General features: G+C 37.5%; 1 protein-coding gene across 1 annotated transcript in view; it reads right to left on the bottom strand.

Moving 5' to 3' along the window:
- Positions 1 to 3,900: 3,900 nt before the first annotated feature.
- LOC148837412 (MOB kinase activator 3B) overlaps positions 3,901 to 20,149 on the bottom strand; it is a 51,975-nt gene continuing 35,726 nt past the window's right edge. Inside the window, exons 3-4 of the mRNA XM_088912215.1 lie at positions 16,849 to 17,051; positions 3,901 to 7,961 (exon numbers count right to left, since the gene is read on the bottom strand). Coding sequence (XP_088768341.1) covers positions 7,932 to 7,961; positions 16,849 to 17,051 — 233 coding nt within the window. The 3' untranslated portion in view covers positions 3,901 to 7,931. The remainder of the gene's footprint in view (positions 7,962 to 16,848; positions 17,052 to 20,149) is intronic.

The raw sequence follows: 20,149 nt of genomic DNA, 5'->3' as shown, positions 1-20,149 counted from the left end.
TATTCACAAGGAACGGCAGAAGTTACAAAATAAGCAAGGAACAATGCAACACGTTTAACGGGATTCCCCAACCCCCCTCGAACCCCATTGCTATCAGTCTTTCATTTATTGTGGCAGCAGTTTCTCTCCAGATCATCAGTGGCATCGTTAGCCTTAGTCTGCTGTGCCAGTAGAAAGTTCCAGCATCGATGAAGTACAGTATGACAACTATTGCCGTATCAGCGGCCAGCGAGGAGGAATCCAGAGCTGTGCTCTCACTTTCTCTGCCGCGGTCAAACCCGAGAGCAGTTGTTTTTATACTTCTGTACCTTTCTGTGTGTAAAGAAGAATTATATACAGTATGTCATCCTGCCTTGTACTTGTAGTGATGTCGGAAGGATGTTATACAGGTTAAGAAACGTCTACTGCCCCCGCGTGTGTGTGAACAAGTTACGGTGTCTCCTTCTTCATCTGATTACTAAGAAAATCTGCTCATGGATGTTGTTTGTTTTCTGTTGTGCTCCCTGTCACGTATTCTGCAAGTTTTCATGTATAAAAGGTTAGGAATGCAGTCCCAACGCTTCGTAGTAGTGTGGGTGAATTCAATAAACCGCCGAACTTCATCGTGCTGCATCAGCGTCTTCAGTTCCCACAAAACATCAAATACATTGTTGTTATTTTTACTGCCCTCATCATGCAGTTATAGTACAAAGAAAGAGACGGTGGGTTAGAAAACTGTCAGCTTCGTATTAATTTGTCAATATAAGCAAATTGCTAACTACTGCATACTGTTGAGTCTTAAGATGCTGAGCGGTGCTTAGTGGGCAGTGGCTAGCGTGAGAGAAGAACAAGTCAGAACAACTAAGGGCTTTCATCTCTGAGCTCCACCAAGTCTGAGTTCCAGACCAGCGACCTTTAATACCGGGTGCAATAATGATATTCTTTACTTCTGCAATTCTCATTTTTTTAGCTCTCAAATTTGGCCATTTTAAAGGTGTTCCACTGATCAGAGGAGGACATAGCTTACAAGACTTTCGATATTCTTATAGACAGACAACAGAAACACATAAAACAACACAAGTAATTGCCACACCACACTGGGCTATTTTGGATGTAGTTTTAAGTACTTAAGCACTATGTGTTAAGCATTACACTCATTAAATTCAGCAATGTTGCAAGCCTTTGTGCCTTTTAATATTAAATTGAAGGCAATGACATTATTTATTGCACCACTTCTTAGACAAACTTACGATGGACAGAAACCTTTCTGGATGCCTAAAAGCGATCTTCAGAGAAGATTCCCATTTTAAAGCCAGTCTTCCTGCCCCAGAGTGTTTGAAGAGCTTCCCTGAAGCTGTATGAGAATTTGACGGCCATCACCTCGAAGAAGGGTGTTTGTTTCCCGAGAAGTCCCGCTCCCCCTTTTTCTATGGGTTGCTGGGGGCCAGTCCAGAAGCCATCTCCTTCTGGGCCATGAGAAGGCACACCTCATAAATGCGGAAGGAGGCAAAGGCAGCTGCAACCATGCAGGAAGCCCCCAGGATGTACCACCAGCTGAACAGTCCAAAGGAAACACCCTTTACGATGCTGTAGAGACCAAAGCACACTATTGCGACGAAGGACAGGATCTGGACACACAGCGGTGGTCCAGATGCTTTGTCACTCATGATATGATCACACCGCTTCCCGCAGAATCCAGAAAACCTTCGCGGACTGCTCCCTGGCACTCGGGAACGTCTGGCAATGGAAAGGTGATGCTAAGATCCCTGAAGCATGGTGAGAAAAGAGCTGTAAGACAGGGATCCCTGGAGCAGCACCTCGTGCACTGATGGCAGCACTTTATATTGTGTGGGCTGTCAGAGCTGGAGATACATGGACAAGGACGAGCCAGCACTTAAGTCAATTTCATCAGCTCGTACAGGATCAACCTTCGTTTTAATCTGTGAAAAGCTTGGAGCGTTACGTGCATCATAGTACTCTCACGGCACATGGTTTTCTGGTTTGTTTGCATAGATGCAACTGTAGATGAAGATTAAATAACACATCTTAATTAATTCATAAAGTATGCAATGTAAGGGACACATTTATCGTGCGCAGCTGTCTGGATCCCACTGGCCACTAGCAGAAGAGTTGGTTTTGTACTGGATGTCTTTTAAATGTTACCAAATTATCCCTTCTGAATAAGCACAAAGTGGTGCCATCTTAGCTGTGGACTGTATTTTGTAGTCCCATTCTTTTTCATTAATATAGCGTCTGCATGTGAGCCTCAGTCAGAAATGTTCTACATATATTTGAGGACAATTCAGCAGAATGCAGAGTCATAGTCACTATCTGTCATAAAGAAACATTCATATGATATGTCGTTTTCCTATTTATGGAGAGATCATGTTAACAGATTACAGCTACTTGGAACGATGGATTATTTGTTGGCAGCACTACAACAAAGAAAAAACAATCCTTGGAATAAAACATTTGAACGGCTTCAACACTGCGTATGTGATTTATGCAGGTTCTGCAAGAAGCACTGGTCCACAGTACTTGTTAATATTTAATCACAGATTGTGCAGTTTTATTTGTGTTAGCTGTATTGGGAGCTTAACGTAATCCGCCTTCTACAAAGCAATCACACTGAGTGCATTAGGTGATGAGCTTCAACACAATGTTTTTTTTTTTCTACTTACACTTTGTAGATGTGTTTAATGCCTGGGATACCGAAGCCTTATTGATCCAGCTAATTCAGAATTAGCTGATTTGTTTTTCTAAGTCTTATGCCAGGGGTCTCATACCTAATTCCTGGAGGGCCAAGTGTCTTCTGGTTTCAGGTTTTTGCTCCCCTCACATATACAGATACAGTGCAGTACATAGCTGGTCTAATGGATTAGTTGCATAGTTGCAATATGTCTAACCAGGCAATCAGGTGATTTCAGTGTAACTGTATCTTTAATGTTTGGTGTAATCAACCATAAATGACCTTTACTGTGTTAAATTACTGTGTATGTCTCCATTAGAAAACAATTAGGTAAATTGTTTAATTGAATACTCAAGTTGGAACCAAAAGCAGAGGCAGTAACAGTGTGGAACAACAGACACCAAGTGTACTCTTTTAAAAGGACTTGTTCCAACGGGGCATGCTTATTACATTCGTGTTGCCAACACAGTCTAAGTTTTGATCTAATTTTGTAATTAATCAGAAGATAATGTAGTATAGATACAGGTGGAAATGACACTGTATCAGACACACCTAATTACTTACATCCCACACACACGAATGTGGGGAATGTGGGGTAGTATGAAAGTGAAGACATTAGGTAGGGCTGAAAGCAATTACTATCCCCTCCAACCTTAAGATACTGCAGCTGGAACAGCTTCACTGATTGAGAGCTCCATGTCATAAATAAAGCACAAGACACAGGGTTTCTGTGCAGCCAAGGCTGAGAACTATTACAATGAGATCTGTCAAAATAGATAAAATGGAGTATTTGTTAGCCTGGTTATCTGATTTTTAGTGATTATTATTCGTCTTGAATTGTTTATAGTTTTTTTTTATAGTTTAAGCATTTTTCTTAATTTGGAATTCCTCTTGAAAACTGAAGTGTGAGGAAGCTTCAGTGCATTCTTCACAGTTATTCTGGATAATTCTGTTTATTCACAAAAGCCAGTTGAATAACGTTAGATGCACATAAAGTAAAACTGATAATTGGAACGAAATAATTACTTTTATAACTCTTTTCTACAATAATCTTTACATTTTAAATAGCAATGTATTATAGTCAAAATCAAGAAATCAGACAATTCATGAATGTTTTGAATAACAGTAAATAATGTTACACAAAAAATGAATATCTCTATGCAGTAAAAAATATTATTATTATTATTGATACCAACTTTCATTGCTAGAAAGGACCAAATAAAACCAAATGCTTTTAAATAAATCATGTTAAGCTTTATTATTTAATTGTATGATGGTTACATGGAATCATGAAAAGGTTTATTTGTATTTTCATACAATGAAATTATGAAGGAAAGAATCTCTACATCTTTGTCAATACACTTCAGTATTTGTTTGACACAGTTCAGTATTTTTTTTTCATTTAAATGTACAGCATTATCCCATTTGCATAATTATTGTACGGAGGTGTGCTTTTCCATCAAAAAGCCACCAGTTTTCGTAGGGGAATGTGAAGAGCAGATATAAAGAACAACCTGACAGAGTATTGTATAAAAGCAGTAAAAATATTTTAAAAACACAGATTCATCTGACTACAAAAAGACAAGTCTTTGGAATTAAACACAACTACCTGTAACACAAACTAAAAAATCTAACAGTCTATTAACTTTTTCTAATAAAGGCGGGTTTGCATAATGCCTTTGCACAACATCATTCATTCCCACTCTCGGAGGCTGAGATGCAGCAGCGTGCAGGACATTGCTATTGTCAAGAGTTTTCTAGTTTGCGTAACTCATTTGATGATCGTAGGCTTTCTTGCTAAAATATGTGAATGATGAGTGGGATGATGGATGGATTTACGTGGATATAAATAAAATCTAGACAAAACACAGCTTTAAAGAGAAATTTTGCAGACTAATGACTTCACTGAATAGCACTTTATTTCAGTTTTTCCTCATCTTTCTTGCAATGATTATGCCTGAATGTGAGATGCAAGTTTGTTTCGCTTGTTGATCTGCATGATTTCTCCTGATTTACTATGGGTAGAAGAAATTAGAGGGCTACATTCCAGAATATAGTATATGAGTGAATGGGATGTGCTCATTAGATTTGCACTATAGGCATAGAATTATGCTCATAGAATCTCCTCTAATAATGGCAGTGCAAGTGACAGCAGGTCAGTATACATACATGGTGACTAGGTATACAGGCATTGTATACTAAATTTAGATGTTAAACAAATTCTAACTGACTGCTGGTGAGAAAGCAGAACAATCGCTTGTACAGACATTTGAACTTTCATTCCATGACTAGTATACAACTGACAAAACCATCTTCAAACAGTAACAAAAAGCATTTAGTTTAATTTAATTCCATTTAGTTCAATCAACTTCCAAAACAAAAATGTGACATTGTGGAGTAATTTGAAGGAGAACTATCGCTATGCTCTTGTCGTTGCGATGACCATAAATATCAAAGAGTGCATTAAATAATGAGAAACATTCGGCCCTGTTCAAGTTAACAGTGATTACAAAGCAAAGCTCTGGTATGCTTTTATGAGATGGAAAAATTGTTAAGAATGGGGTCAAAATCAACAGTGTGTACTGAAAAACTTCATGACAATCCAAGACAAGGTGACAAGTCTTTATGAAGACTCACAGGCAAAGAAGGGTGAAATGGAGAGAAGATATAGTATGTCATAGGTGGTTTGACCATACCAATGTTAAAGGCTCCCACAAATTTGCATATAATGTCAGTGAGTGGTGAAGCAGCTGAGTACAAAGGTTTAATATATTGTCTGAGTTAATCAAGGAGGGTGTGTATTGGCCAGCACACATTTAATGTGGACGTACTATAAGTAACTTATTTTGCAAAAGAATGCCTGAATATATAGTACAGACCTTGCAAAAGAAAAAAGGCAATGCCAGGTTTTAAGGAAGGCTAAAGATCCTCTTACTCTGTTACTGTTAGTAGATAGAGAAGTTATAACTTCTGCTTGTGCGCTGTGCCAGGACGTCCATATGCCTTTATTTGTAAGTCCTCTCTACCTGTGACATGGAAATCCAGCCCAAAGGCCTAGGTTACCATTTCCATTTTCGAGGACTGGTTCTGGCACCACCTGATCTCTCAGTTGAAGGTGTATTGCCAAGCAAGAGGCATGCCCTTCCAAATCCTGCTTGGTGCTTGACCATGCTCCTGATCAACACCTGAATAATTATCACACTTAAAACCAAGCTGTTATAACCTATGGATAAGGGGGGAGGTAGCATTCAAAGTGTAATAGTATTTATGCAGGACATTTGCTCAAGCTATTGTCACCACACAAGGGGAGCATGGGACGACCTTGAAAGACTACACGTACATTGCCATAAAAACCATGGCAGCAGCCTGGGAAGAGGTCAAGGCGAAGTTTGTGAACAGTTTCAAGAGGTTTGAGGTGGCTTTAATCAACAAAGCAACCAGTAAAATCATCAGGCTGGCTTATTCACTATGAACTGAAACGGAGGTCGGAGGCATTAAAAGGTCCTTCGACTCACACACTGAAGAACGTGTGAACCAATACGTGACAGTGCTGGTGGTGCAGAAAGTAACAGAGGAGAGCTCTGAAGATCCAGACGTTGTCGAGGAGCTGAAATATTCTCAGACCCAAGAAATCAGAAATCAACTCCTCTTTGCCATGCCTCAAGAAGATGGACCCTCATGCTTTCAGTCTCAGCTTCTACAATGTTTGAAGCTGAGGCAGTTGTCAACATTTCTGTAGTCCATCCTCCCTCCCTCCCTCCCTCCATCTAACAAGCCAACATCGAACCAAGCTCCTTCACCCATTCTCGTGAGCAAGCCAGCTCTAGGAATTAAGGCATGTGAAGTTCAATGTTAAGTCGGTTTTTAAGATGTATTTTTAACAGAACATTGTTACATAAATTACTACATGAATAAATTACTATACCGTTTATTGTTATATATTTTTTAACATTATGTTTATGTACCAGATGTACTGTACTGTACCAGACTTTTTCTATGGTACCGTACAGTATTGTTAATGTTACACAAAGGGTACATAGAATAGGATAAGATATGATAGAAAACTTCTACCTTCAAATTCTAGAATTCAGCGTACCTGCACACTAAATGTATATGAACGCATAAGAGTAACTTTTGACTTCAGCTTTACAGAACTGAACCCCTAAATCGGGGACTGTACATTATATTGTTTCCCTCCATTGTTATAACACTTGTTTAGCCAAAAAAGATCTTTAAGTCCTCTGTCAAACTATACATCATTCATCAAAATATAGAGTATTTAATCCCTCAATTAATATCAAATCATTACAAAAATAAAATGCTACTACCTAATTTTATGCCAAACAATTTAAAATAATCTTTAAAAGGACACTGTTTTCTTGGAAATATCTTGTTTTGGAAATAATGCAATATTTTTTCCTATTGCATTCTCTGAGTAGCAGATGAAATGTAAATTAAATACACTTTTTCCAAGAACATTCCATTTTTGATTAGTAAAGCTGTAAAAATGCTGCAAAAATACTTATAGAACAGAAATTATACGTCTCTGATTTTAGTTGTATTCTAGTAACCACACATCCATCAGATTTTCTGCATTTAACTGTATAGATTCTTAACATTTTTTCAGCAATTTTGGTTTTTATAGAGTTCTAATTTGTTTTATTTTCCTGTTAATACACAGAAAGCCTATAATGTAGTGAATGTCTGATTTTATTACAAGTTCTAAAGTCTTATTGTTAAACATACCACTGTAGCAGCTTCATTCCAGTTACACTATGAGAAATGGACTTCAAAATGTCAAGTAGACTGCAGTCACATGAATGACTGAACCAAAGACAAAATGTTGACTACAGTTAAATACATTTTGAAGCAATCTGGAAATATTTTACATTATTTGTAGGTTACTGTATGGTATTACTTTTGTTTTATTTCCAGTAGGTGGTGCTGCTTTACTAATGAACGTACATGTCTAACCTCCCTCGGTGAAATGTATTCAAAGAACAGTCTCCAAGGAAAAAGGTTCGGTCAGTAGATTACAGACTGCTCTCATCTCAGGCTTACATGTCCTACAATTAGGAACTGGGCAAGCTTCCTTTGGCTCTAATGTCATCAGGCCTTACATTAACGCTGCTGCTGGTGTTTTTGTATAGTCTCCACTGCCATCTGCAGAAACAGAAAGATGGAGGCTGCAATTCAGACTTTTTTGTCCATTTTGCAAGACGAGGGTGTCTTGTAGGTGCATAGTTCATTCAGCAGTGCGTCCTCAGTGACACATTCTTGATGTCATTTCCTTCTGCAAAACAAACGAGAAAAAACAGAATTAATTGATATGTAGTGTTAAACATAAAATAAAATCTTCCAGGGTCAGTATAGGCAGTGACCAAGATTTCTTTATCAGACAAAGCTAAGCTAAAATAATGATATAATGTATTATTTTAAAATACACCATTAGCCATTTGTCATATCAAATCCAGAGATGGATGGGATATCCTGTTCCTGGCTGCCAGCTGGTGATTCTATATAACTGGGCAACTGTAAAGTCATTGCAGTTTTACAAAACCCACCAGATGTCCCACTGTTTCTTGTGTTTCTACTTCTGTCATACAGCTCTCTCCCTACACACATTTCCCCCTTTTTGCATCTGGGTCAGTCTCAGATTAGGGGTTTAGTACAGTATTAAAAAAGCTAGCTCTTCAGTTATTTCAAGAAATTGTTTGTCAACGTGATTTACAACAATTCTACATTTTCTTTCCTGATTTACAAAATGAATATCACAATTTTGTTTGTTTTAGACACCATAGATGCATATTAGGACTTTCGACAGAAATGTTAGACTTGAGACAAGGCAGTCCATTTGAGTTTTATTCTTTTGAAAAAATGACACCAGCAGAAGTTAAAATATTTCAAGAGGGATTCTTAAATGACACTTTCTTAAAACAGGGGCTTAGAGTTACACAGAGTTCTTTGCTTATCAAGGTCACTCATTCTTCACAAGCATTAATAAGAAATTATTTTAATTCACACTCTGGAGGAACTCCTAAACAAAAGAAAAAAAAAGTTGTGCTTTTTACAGAATTTCTTTTCAGCATAGCAGAAAGAGAGAGACTGCAGTAAACAGAGTTCTGACCTTTTAAAACATTAATTAAAGACCAAAAAGTGGCACAAGTGAAAGCCATCTGTCCAGCTAGCAACCTTCTGTCCCTGCTGTGTGTTGCTGACCAGAATCAGGTTGGTTTAATAACCCATCTGGAGTCCCAGTCCCGAAGTTTGCTTCTCTACAGATTTACTCATGCCACCCATTCCTTGACAGAAGGAAATTTCTTTAGTTCCTCTAAGTGATCCTCCACAGCATTCTGATGATGGAAACCCCAAGTTCACAACCGTCTTGAGACTTGGGTTTAGCAGCTATTGATGCTGAAGAAATAAAATATCTGTTGTTTCCCTGTTTTCTTTCATTGCACACATTTACAGTGTCTTCTGTTCATGTCATAACAAATGATGTTTTCACTGTATTCATTGTAAAATCAGAAAATTGTGTTCCAATAGCAAACAATAAATATTTCCTAACTGTAATAATTAAGCAAGCTATGGTTCTAAATTAGGTCAGTAATTTAAAAGAGAGCCCTTTTATCTCTTTCCAAAATGTATTTTGCAAACCTTTTAAAGATTATGTATTGGAATAGTCTATTTCCACTTGAAATTAAGTAGACCACAATACACAAGCAATGTCTGCAGTTATTTATGTTTGATATGTCAGGTAAATGTACAAGGCTGATTGATTAATTATAGGCTTAATTAGTAAAGCTGGGAGTCTAAATTGCAGTTTCACCATGAAAAGTGAAAAGTCTAGGCTAAATGAATGATAAAATGCACAGGACAGATGTATCCCAAAAATATACAAATTGAAGGTCTGAAAGCTGTGGCCCATATAGTTAAATAAATCAGATGGGAAAATAAGGAGAAAGAATGTACATGACTGAGATGATAAAAATAACAGGATCCTGATAAGAAAAGGAATATGATTTGCTAGCTCAGGTAGAAAAAAGGACTAGAAAAAGGAATATTGCAATAGAGGCTAAAATGAAAAATAAATGGTTCTTTCAGTACTACAACTGCACAATAACAGTAAAGGAAGCAGTAAGATCTGGGATGATAATAGGAAGTGCACTGATGATGCAAGGTAAATGGCTGACGTACTAGATGAGTATTTCACTCAGCGGTTCACTAAGAAGTCAACAACATGCCTCGGGCTGTGGAAAGACTGTATTAAACAATATTAGCATAGAAAACTAGAAGAGTTCCAGCTACTAGAAATACTTCAGATTAACAAACATCCAGGGCCTAATGGTACTCTATCAATTGTACTTTAATTGGACTTTATTGTACTTCAAGAACCATAAGGCACTATACTTGGGCCATTAACACAAATCTTCTAACTGTTGCTCAAGACAGGCTGTAGCAGGACCCATTAACTGAAACATACAAATGTAGTGACCTTTAAAGAAAAAAAAGACAACTAAATCAAGTAAATACAGACCAATCCATCTGACTTCTGCTAGATGTTAAATTCTAGAAACAATAATTAGAACAAGCAGTAACAATAACAGACACATACAAAGCATAATATATGGTAAATTTAGATTTTTGGAAGGATTTTGATAAGTTCCTGATAAAATAATAATTCCTAAATTATAGCCATTAGGCATTCTGTGAAATGCATGAGTGTGAAGTATTCATACAGTAGTCCTAAAAGTAAGTGATAAAGGCAATCCTAAGGATTATTTCAGAATCAATCATGAAACATGAACCAGAAGGCACCACTGCAAACTACATAGAAATGCATTTAAAACTGAAAACAGGAGCCATTTCGTTACTCAAAGGGTTGTAGGAGTATGGAACAAGCTACCGGCCATGCTGTCGAAGCCGAAACCCTGGCTTCCCCAAAGAAATGGCTGGATGGGATTCTTGGATTAGCTAGAAATTATTGTAAGTAATTACAGTAACTACCAACCATGGTAGACAGGCTGAATGACCTACTTTCGTTGGCCGCTGGTCATACAGTATGTTCATAATGTTCTGATGTTCCACCTTAGAGCTGGAAGTCAACGAACCTTTTAGAAACGCCAGAGGACACCATTTGCAAAAATTAAGCAAGTCAACCCTAACGGATTTTAACATAGTGTTATCAACAGTCTGCTAATGAGGTGAAACGCAGCTCATTGAAACTACTCTGTGTAAGTCAGGAATTATGATCAATTTGTGAACCGACCATTTTACAGGGAGGTAATGTGTCTTTGGTACAGTGGGTAGGACACTGGCAGGCTGTGGGTTCCAAACACAGCTAAGACACTACTATTGTCCTTTTAGCAACGTACTGCACTGCGTTAGCAAAATGTGTATAAAAGTAGCTTTGTATAAAAACATTAGCCGAACACGTAAAAATAGATTTTTAAAATTGATGAAAGAGCATTTGAGGCTAAAAGGAATCTGGGATACCATCCGACTCCTATTTATATTCACACACAAGCACTTAGCTGTTTGTTTAATTAGCGCTCAGCCCAGTTTTGCAATTACAAGCAAGGAGGCTGTTCTTCATGGCTGCCTTATTATCAACGGGCAATTCCAGTTGTCAACACTGATTATACAGAAATGAAGTCTGTTCATCCAGAACATTCCACTAATTCTACAAACAAAATCTGTGGTCATACCAAATCAAATGAAGTGTCCAATAACTTCATGATCTCGGGCCCACATGCCTTTTCATTTTCCTTTTCTGTTATGCAGTTACATTTGGAAAGGTCCATAGTACTAAAGTAAATGCTTTAGACGGTATGTACATATATATTGTAGAACTTACTGTATAGTAAAACATTTTACAATATTTGAATGTCATTAATCAATTTTTACATGAAGGATGATCAAAGGCTCTCTGCAGTTTTGTTCATCACTGCTACATCAATTTGTTCTTCTAAAATTATGGATCATTAAAGCTTTCTGATGTACCTTCTGTTACTACATTACATTAAGTAACCAGAGAAGACAATCTCGGTAATTTTATTAGCTTGGCTATTAGCAGCTAATGGATCTCATCAAACAACACGTCTGGGTAGCTTGTTCCAAATATCCATCACCTTTTGTGTAAAAAGGAAGGTCCAGTTCCGAGTCTCTTTATCTCCTTGTGTTCCTTATCACCTTTTGTGAATTTTGAATGCTTGTCTCTTACCCCAACTGAAGTTTGAATGAAAATAAAAAATGCCATCATATCTTAGAAATGATTACACTTCTATGGAAAAACAGTTTAAGTAACATCAACACTATTTATTCACTCTTACAGGGCTGGAAAGCAATAAAAGAAGTGATTTCTTCAGCATGGTTAGAAGGACACTGTACTGTAAAAAAGGCGCCGTCCTTTGGATGAGATGTAAAACCGAGGTCCTGACTCTCTGTGGTCATTAAAAATCCCAGGGCGTTTCTCGAAAAGAGTATGGGTGTTGCCCCAGCGTCCAGGCCACATTTCCCATTGGCCCTTACCAATCACGGCCTCCTAATAATCCCCATCTATGAATTGGCTTCATCTCTCTGTTCTTCTCCCCACTGATAGCTGATGTGTGGTGAGTGTACTGGCGCACTATGGCTGCTGTTACATCATCCAGGTGGGGCTGCACGTTGGTGGTGGTGGAGGGGAGTCCCCATTACCTGTAAAGCGCTTTGAGTGGAGTCTCCAGAAAAGTGCTATATAAGTGTAAGCAATTATTATTGTTATTATATATCCATTGTGCTGTGCAGAGGAACGATTGGACCCACACTAAAAAACATATTTAAATGGTCAAACTTTCAAATGTTGTTGAATCTGGAGCACAAGGGGTTTAATACTGAACAAGAATTATTCAGGTACACCTCATGTGTATTCATATACTGTATAGATTTTTGTGTTGACCTGGGCTGAGTAAGTACTGAATTCACCCAAAGAGCAAAACAAAAGGAAAAAAACTAATTTTTTCACTTAGTATAATTCTGCCCAGTTTGTAACCTATTAACATGACCTCATGTTTCTGTTATGAGAACTGTTTTACTTATTACTGCCTGATCATATATTATAATACAGTTTTACCTCCAGCTTATACTGCAATGCCCGATGTCATCCCTCCTTTACTGTAATCAATGACTACTTTCTACCTACACGTTGTTTACTCTTTATTGTAGTAATTTATTACTGTGTATTTTGGCTAATACTTTGGATAAGGGCAACTGCTAAGCAATTACCATTATTAATGATCTAATAATTATAATTATTCTCAGCCACTTTCAAAGCTTATTTAAATTTTACTTTCCAAATACTGCACATGAACGCTATTTTTAAAGGCTATCAAATTTAGGAATTTACTGTATTTCTTTGCCCTGGAGATCAGGCCCATGAAGTTATGGCTTTGCTTCTAACAGAAGCTTTCTGTTTTCATTGTCATAGTATGTTATCCTATAAAGCATGTGCATTTCAAATGATTTTTATTGACTGTAAAGCGGTTGCCAAGACACAATAAGCAATATCTTTTATACTACAAGTAATTAAAACAAGAAATGCAGCTAATATCAAAGAACAAACTACCAAACAAAAAGACCTTTAATAAAATCTGTTATTGCCTTGCCTGTTTTCCTGTTTTGCATAGCAAAGAAACTGGTTTCCATTCGTGCTGTTCATTTTATCTGTGTTTGGTTTCAAAGGTGATTTAGTGAACAGTAATAAAAACACCATATGCACATTTCACAAAGGTTTTAGCATCACTTTTAATTTAAAATCAAATATAAAACTGAACATAAAGCTACAAAACAGGCCATTTGGATCTATCCATCTGGATCTTTTGAGTCCTGGTTACCAATTCATCAGCCCATCCCTGGTTACCATGGGATCGGCTTTATCAACTTGGCTGGGGGAGTTTGTCCCATACTCTCATCACCCTTTACCTTCTTAAAATAAAATATTCCGGCTTCCATTTAGGTTCTCGTTTACTCAATATACAGAATCCAGCATCAATTACAGTTTGAAATGAATAACTGAGTAACTGAGTTCTGGAAGTTTGGAATCTGGTTAAAAAAACACATGGCTGATTTGATGAAACACGGGTCTTTTCGCTCCATTTCTAGAAGCTGATTTAATCTTGTGTATCAGTTTCCGAACACTGTCGCCCGGCCATCATCAGAATGGCGTTTAATCCCAGTAAGGCCTGCAGCAACCCAGAGGGACAGAACCAAGGGAATTACACCTGTGTAGCGCAAGACACCAGTTAACTTAGCCAGAATGTATCTGGAAGGTGCTGGGAGTCCAATTTCTTACCCAGAGAAAACTATGCGGACATTTGTGGGAATATTCATACTCCACACAGAACATGCCCCAGGCTAGGATCAAATACCGGACCACAAAGTTGAGAGGCAGCAGTGCCAGCAGCAACGTAACCATATTTCCCAATTGCGTTTCCTTCCAAAGAAATGTTTATTCTACATTTCCGGATGTAGATGATAAAGAGAAACGAAGCAGTGGGTATCGTGTTATTATTTGCTCTGTAGATTCTTAAGGCTCATTTTGGATTGCACAAGTCGGACTGCGATTGATTTTCACATACTGAAAACAATACCTTACACACAGCAGAGAAAATCAGGCACAAATGACAAATCTCAACCTGTTTCACAGCACGTCAGCTAATAATCCAAGTTGTTTCCAAGCAACAGCTCATAACTGAGTAACAACGTTTATTTAACTGCACTTAATACAGTGAAGTACAGAACAATTTAGACGATTTTGCTTTTGAAGTTCTTTTATTATCAGCCATACTGGGCCAAAAGCTATGCTTTTTGAATGTGATCCTAATTTGTTTTCTCTGTACCATTTCTCCCTCGTATTTAACAACATTAGAAAGATAGGTTGCAAACAACATGAGGCCTCTTGGCTCATCTAGCAGATTATATCTGCTGCTTTTCATAAATTTTCATCCTGCTGTGAATTCTGTTTGGTTTCCTATTCACAGGACAGCCTCAAAGGAAATTCCTTCTCCAGGAAAAAATATTGAACTGTAACATTATTACTAGTTTCCTAAGTTTGTGCATTTTGCAGAAAAGGAAAATAAAAGCAGAAAAGGCACAAAGGTTCTGCCTACTAAAATGACCAAGAACACAAGCACATTAACTGCTGCGCACTGTGCCTGAAGTCTATACATAGTGTTACATGAGCTCATTACCTGATTAGGTTTTCAATGTATTTTAATGGGATTAGGACACATGCTATAGAACCTCTGTCTGAGTTTTTCAAGGCTGTTTAAAGATAAAGGAGTAGATTACATCATCTACTATCTTTATGTAATTTACTCATTCATTTTATGTGCAGCACACTGTTAAGAGTTTTCTTTGATACACTTGCTCCCTGTTAATTATTTAAGCTGTTTGAGCAGACAGGGTGATAAATTGGTACCACACCCAGGCCTGAAACATAATGTAAAAAAATTATTAATTTAATGTGCAGAACTGATAAAAATGTAATCTGACCCAAAAAGTCAACAACATCCTATCATAAATATACTGCGTAGGGGAAAGGTGAAAATACAAATGACTAATGATATGAATAGCACTCCTAACCAAAATGAGCAAAATCCATCCTCTCATGCCAAAATGCTGCCTATCCAGACTTGATTCCCATGATATTTTCAAATAAATTAATAACAACGCAACATAAATATGGCATTCCCCATTCATCCTAAATTTTAATCTAGAAAACACATGGTTCTTTCTCCTAAGCATTTCTCCAAACAGAATGAACAGCAGCTGAATGCACGAGTTCAGAATAATTCATCAATTGATTCATGTAATGTTGCTACCAATACTCTGCTGACGAGGGCTCTGGTATTTTCCCAACAGGATCATGGGAATTCCTTATGATACCGCAGATAAAGCAGCAATTGTTTCCCTCAGAGTTTTTCAGATTTTGTTTTTCCATAGCCAATGGTGCCTGTAATATCTGTTACAGATTTCATTAACATGGTGAATGTGGGACCGAAGGATTTGTGTAAGGGCTCCTGGGCTTCCTCTGCAAGGCAGTTTTTTAATCCCGAGAACATCACTTACATTGAACTACACCACTAGTGACACTGCATGTCCAAATAGCTAGCACAATGTAACTTTGCAAAACTGTCGTGTCATCTCAAAATGAGTAAATGCAATCAAACTAAAACTAAAAAGATGCAGCACCGTACATTCCTAAATGAGAAAATCAGGCATTTTGTGGAGTTGTTTTGGGGAAAAAGTCAAAATGTGGAGAATGAATTGATGAAGACTGTTTATGTTTTAAGAGGCTTTGTCTCTGTCTCTTGATAAAATGCTTTAAATTGTGTGGCAATGATATCCAAATATATCTCTAGCTTCTTATATACAGTATATATATAAAATTCCATATAATCTGTTATCCAATGGCAGCTACAGAATGGTATTTTGATGGAGGCAATTGGGAAGTGTTACACTGAAGCCATTAAACTAGTGATTTAAGTTAGGCAGATTGGAACAATCATTACCAATGACAACAGGATTGAGTTAAAGACCAGTGAATAAAACAGCTGTTGGGATTTGACTTCTATGAGTCTATCAAGTCTCTGAATAAGTTAAGCAACTTTATCTTGAGCTTGTAACATACTTTCAGACATGATATACAGCCCCACTAAGAGATGCACATACTGTATATGGAACATGGCAGGAAGCAAAACTGACCCCTCTCATACGTTAGGACACCATGAGATGTGAGAGGAAATACTGCAAAAAAATAATTTTCTCTTCTGCAACAATGTATAATGACATGTCTAAACAGCTCAATGCTTACAAAAATAAGATGCTGTGGTCTTATTTAAGTGCAGATTCGAATTTTAGGCTGTGGGTGGGCCGGTGTTATCACACACCTATCTTCACGTTCTTATCCTCTGGTGATCAATCGTATACAGTAAATGTCTCCGTTAAAAAACAGCAACGATAACGGTCTTTCATTAGTATGCTTTTCTCTGTTTTTAGGTAAACAGACAAAGTACATATTAAGGATGGAAATGAGAGACTCATTTTTTTTAACAATGGCAGCATGACAGACTCAGATGAGTAACAGGTAAATGACTCCAGGATAAAGAACGCGACTGGTCCGCTCCTCCACGCACACTCACCAAGGGCTCCAGCTCCTTGCGGTCTATGAGGTGAAGCTCAGTCACAAAGTAGTAAAAGTGCTTGTAGCAGGTGTTGACGTGGGCCTCCGCGCCCATGACGATGATCCGGTCGAAGTGGTGGATGTAGACGTGCACGAACACCCTGAAGAGCCGGCACAGGATCTTCTTGCAGATCTGGATGAAGTTCTTGGGAAAAGGAATGCCTGGGAAGACAAGCAAACACCAGCTGACAAACAACACAAACAACGTGGCCTCACCCAGCCCCCTGCCACGGTGGATCTCCGGCTGTGCTCCGGCATTTTCTTTCACCAGTTAGAACACCACCGATCCGCTTGAGCACGGCTGATGAACACACTCGCAACGACATCTTTAAGTCCTTACATGCTCGATAACTGGTGCAACTTCATGATGTGCTGAGTAATTTTAGACGTTTGATATGACAGAAAAACAACTCAAGCTGTCAAAGATCAGAGCAGGGCTGCTCTGGGCTCTTCTCTCAAAGGCCCCTGTTAAATAGTTCTTGTAAGATACAAAAAAACAGTAAGATAGTTTTTGCAAAAGATTAAATTCTCTGTCGATTTAAAGCCATGCACAAATTATTAAAAAGACTGCTTGGACGATATGCAACATTCTACTTCCTGTTATTTTTCAAGCTGATAAAAATCAAACGTCAGATCCACGTTGCTCTTACTAGGGGTGAGAGTACACAATGAACAAGTTTTCCTTGCCTGTACTACCCGAGAGCTATTTTTTTAACAGGATGAAATTCTCTAAACCCTTTTAAAAAGAAATAATAGCACTCAATCAGATTACTGTAAATATGCTCTCACCAAAAACAAGTCTAGAAAGGTTGCTTAAGCGATTTTTATTCCACAATGAATGGCTTTTGGTTCCTGGAGGTTTAAATACCATGAGAGTAAGTCTGAGCTGAATTTTAAAAATTAATAAAACACTTTTAAGTAAATCTTGTTTAAGACAGTTACTATATCAATGTACCCATTCCGTTAACGCTGAGCTCGGAAAATGCGCTGAGCTATGCAGATCGTAATAGTAACATGAGCGATCTTTTACAATTAAGTTTCATTTTTAAATCCTGTAGATGTTAGCTGTTTCGGTAACAAACTCCAAAATGCATGTCTGTCTCAAAATTATGTCTTAGTGAATGAACTCAATGGAGTCAATCAGGGAGCATTTTAATGTCACTATCCAACATTCAGTAGTCTGTAAAAACACTTATTAAAAACATTAAGGAAGAAATCTGGTACTTCCGTTGTCTGAGAAGGAATGCATCAAAACGCTTATCAGAATTGCATAACAGCATATTAGGACACCTATGGAAATATGGGAGCACTGTCAGCCCGTTTTTTAATATTTTAAATCATATAATTTTTCTCAGATCATGCAATAAAGTGCTTCAGAACTAACAGCAAAGTCATAGACTTCTACAGAACCAACAAACCTTTAAAAAGATGAAAATAATTCGATGAAATGACTGTAATTGTCTGTGAGTGGCTGTGTGGTCTTCAGTAGGTGGAGGGTGGTGTTGAACTAAAAAGGATTGTTTCCTTACAAAAGCACTTTGTTACTGAAATGGACTATGAAAATGCAGACTCAATGCCAGATAAAATGTAGGAAATGTCCATCTTGATAACTAAGTAAATCTCACATTATACAAATGTTGTTAAATCAAAGCAAAAACCATTCAAAAAATCAAAAGAATTAAAAAAAAATTTTTTACAAGTATGTCCATGCTAGTTTATCAGTGTTATTACTGTCATAAATGAATTCAAATTGTTCATGTTGCTATGTACACGGAATATGGTATTTGTCATATATTACAGCATTACTTAAAAGGTTTGATTAGATCATGGAATCTACCGTCTCTTTTTATCTTAAGAATGCAGCATATCTAACACAAAATATGTAAGATTTAACTGTTCTTTTTTTTCTTTAGAGTGTATATTTTAATGAGAAACATTACTGTTAACAAGGCAGTAGGAGCAATTAATTTGTGTACATTCTCCAGCAGCCACCAGGGGGCAGCAGAAGGCACTGGACTACTTGAGATGAAGCAACCTCCCTTCAGAGTAACCCAGCATCAGGGAGCATTAACAACTACTAGGTTGCAAGGCAATGCTAAGAAAGGGACACCCTGCCCTGCTGGTTAAGCTTGGTGGATGAAGTTCCTGTCTTTGACACCAGAAATTCTGACAGCTTGAAGACTGTCCCTTAATCCCAAAGGAAAAGCAGACCAGTGTGCTGTGTGGCAGTCTTCTCATGCCCTGAGAGTTTCCTGGCCTGCTGACACACTGCTATTTTCACTTAGTTCATAGAACAGAAACTGTGCCTGGTATCTCTATAATCCCCATCAGTAACTAATCTGTTGGACTGCTTAAACCTGACAATCTGAGTATTTCATGTATGCTGAAGATGTTCATGGTTTGCATTAACTCTCCCAAGAAGTACATTCTTAAGGCTTTAGTAAAACACCACATGAGTCAAAGAACATTTTGTAACAGAAACTCTTTTGTAGCAATCATTCTTGTGATTGAACTGACAAGAATAATAAGAGTGGTCACAAATTCTTTCTTGCATCATTCTTTACTAAAAAGTGCATTATTTTAGCATTTCTAAGCATAGACAAATCTGAACCTATACTTCTGGTAAATTACTCTTTTCATTTGGATTCTTTTTAAATTTAATATGCATGTATAATTATTATAATTATTACCTGTTTACAATATGATCTTGGTGTAACAATAGTTATGCCATACAAAGTGTTTTGCATGAAGCAAAAATGATTAAATATTCCAATATAATTGTCAAAATCCAGAATAACTATCTTCTGGATTTGGTTACAAATGAGTCCTTAATTGCAGTCTAACTGATTTCAGTTTTCTTTCTGATGAGTATATTTAAATTTGCTCTCAGCTCTGTTTGAATAGGATCTGCAATTGGTCTCAATCCTGTACTAATTTCTGAGTTTCAGAATTCCTCTCATTCCAGTGCGTTAGTTGAAATGTAACTAACTGGACATCTGCAAAAGGAAACATAATAAAAAATAATGATCATTGTGGGAGTGTACGGTACATCGTCATTCCTATCTGTGTCATTTCGTCTTGCATTGATTACCTATTGAGTGCTGCTTAGAAAGAAATAATAATAATTGCTTACACTTATATAGTGCTTTTCTGGAAACTACACTCTAAGCACTTTACAGGTAATGGGGACTCCCCTCCACCACCACCAATGTGCAGCCCCACCTGGATGATGCGACAGCAGCCATAGTGCGCCAGAACGC

The sequence above is a fragment of the Atractosteus spatula genome, chromosome 3 (assembly GCF_055471065.1).
Source record: "Atractosteus spatula isolate fAtrSpa1 chromosome 3, fAtrSpa1.hap1, whole genome shotgun sequence".
NCBI classification, from domain to species: domain Eukaryota; kingdom Metazoa; phylum Chordata; class Actinopteri; order Semionotiformes; family Lepisosteidae; genus Atractosteus; species Atractosteus spatula.
This window is presented reverse-complemented; position numbering and strand designations above follow the sequence as displayed.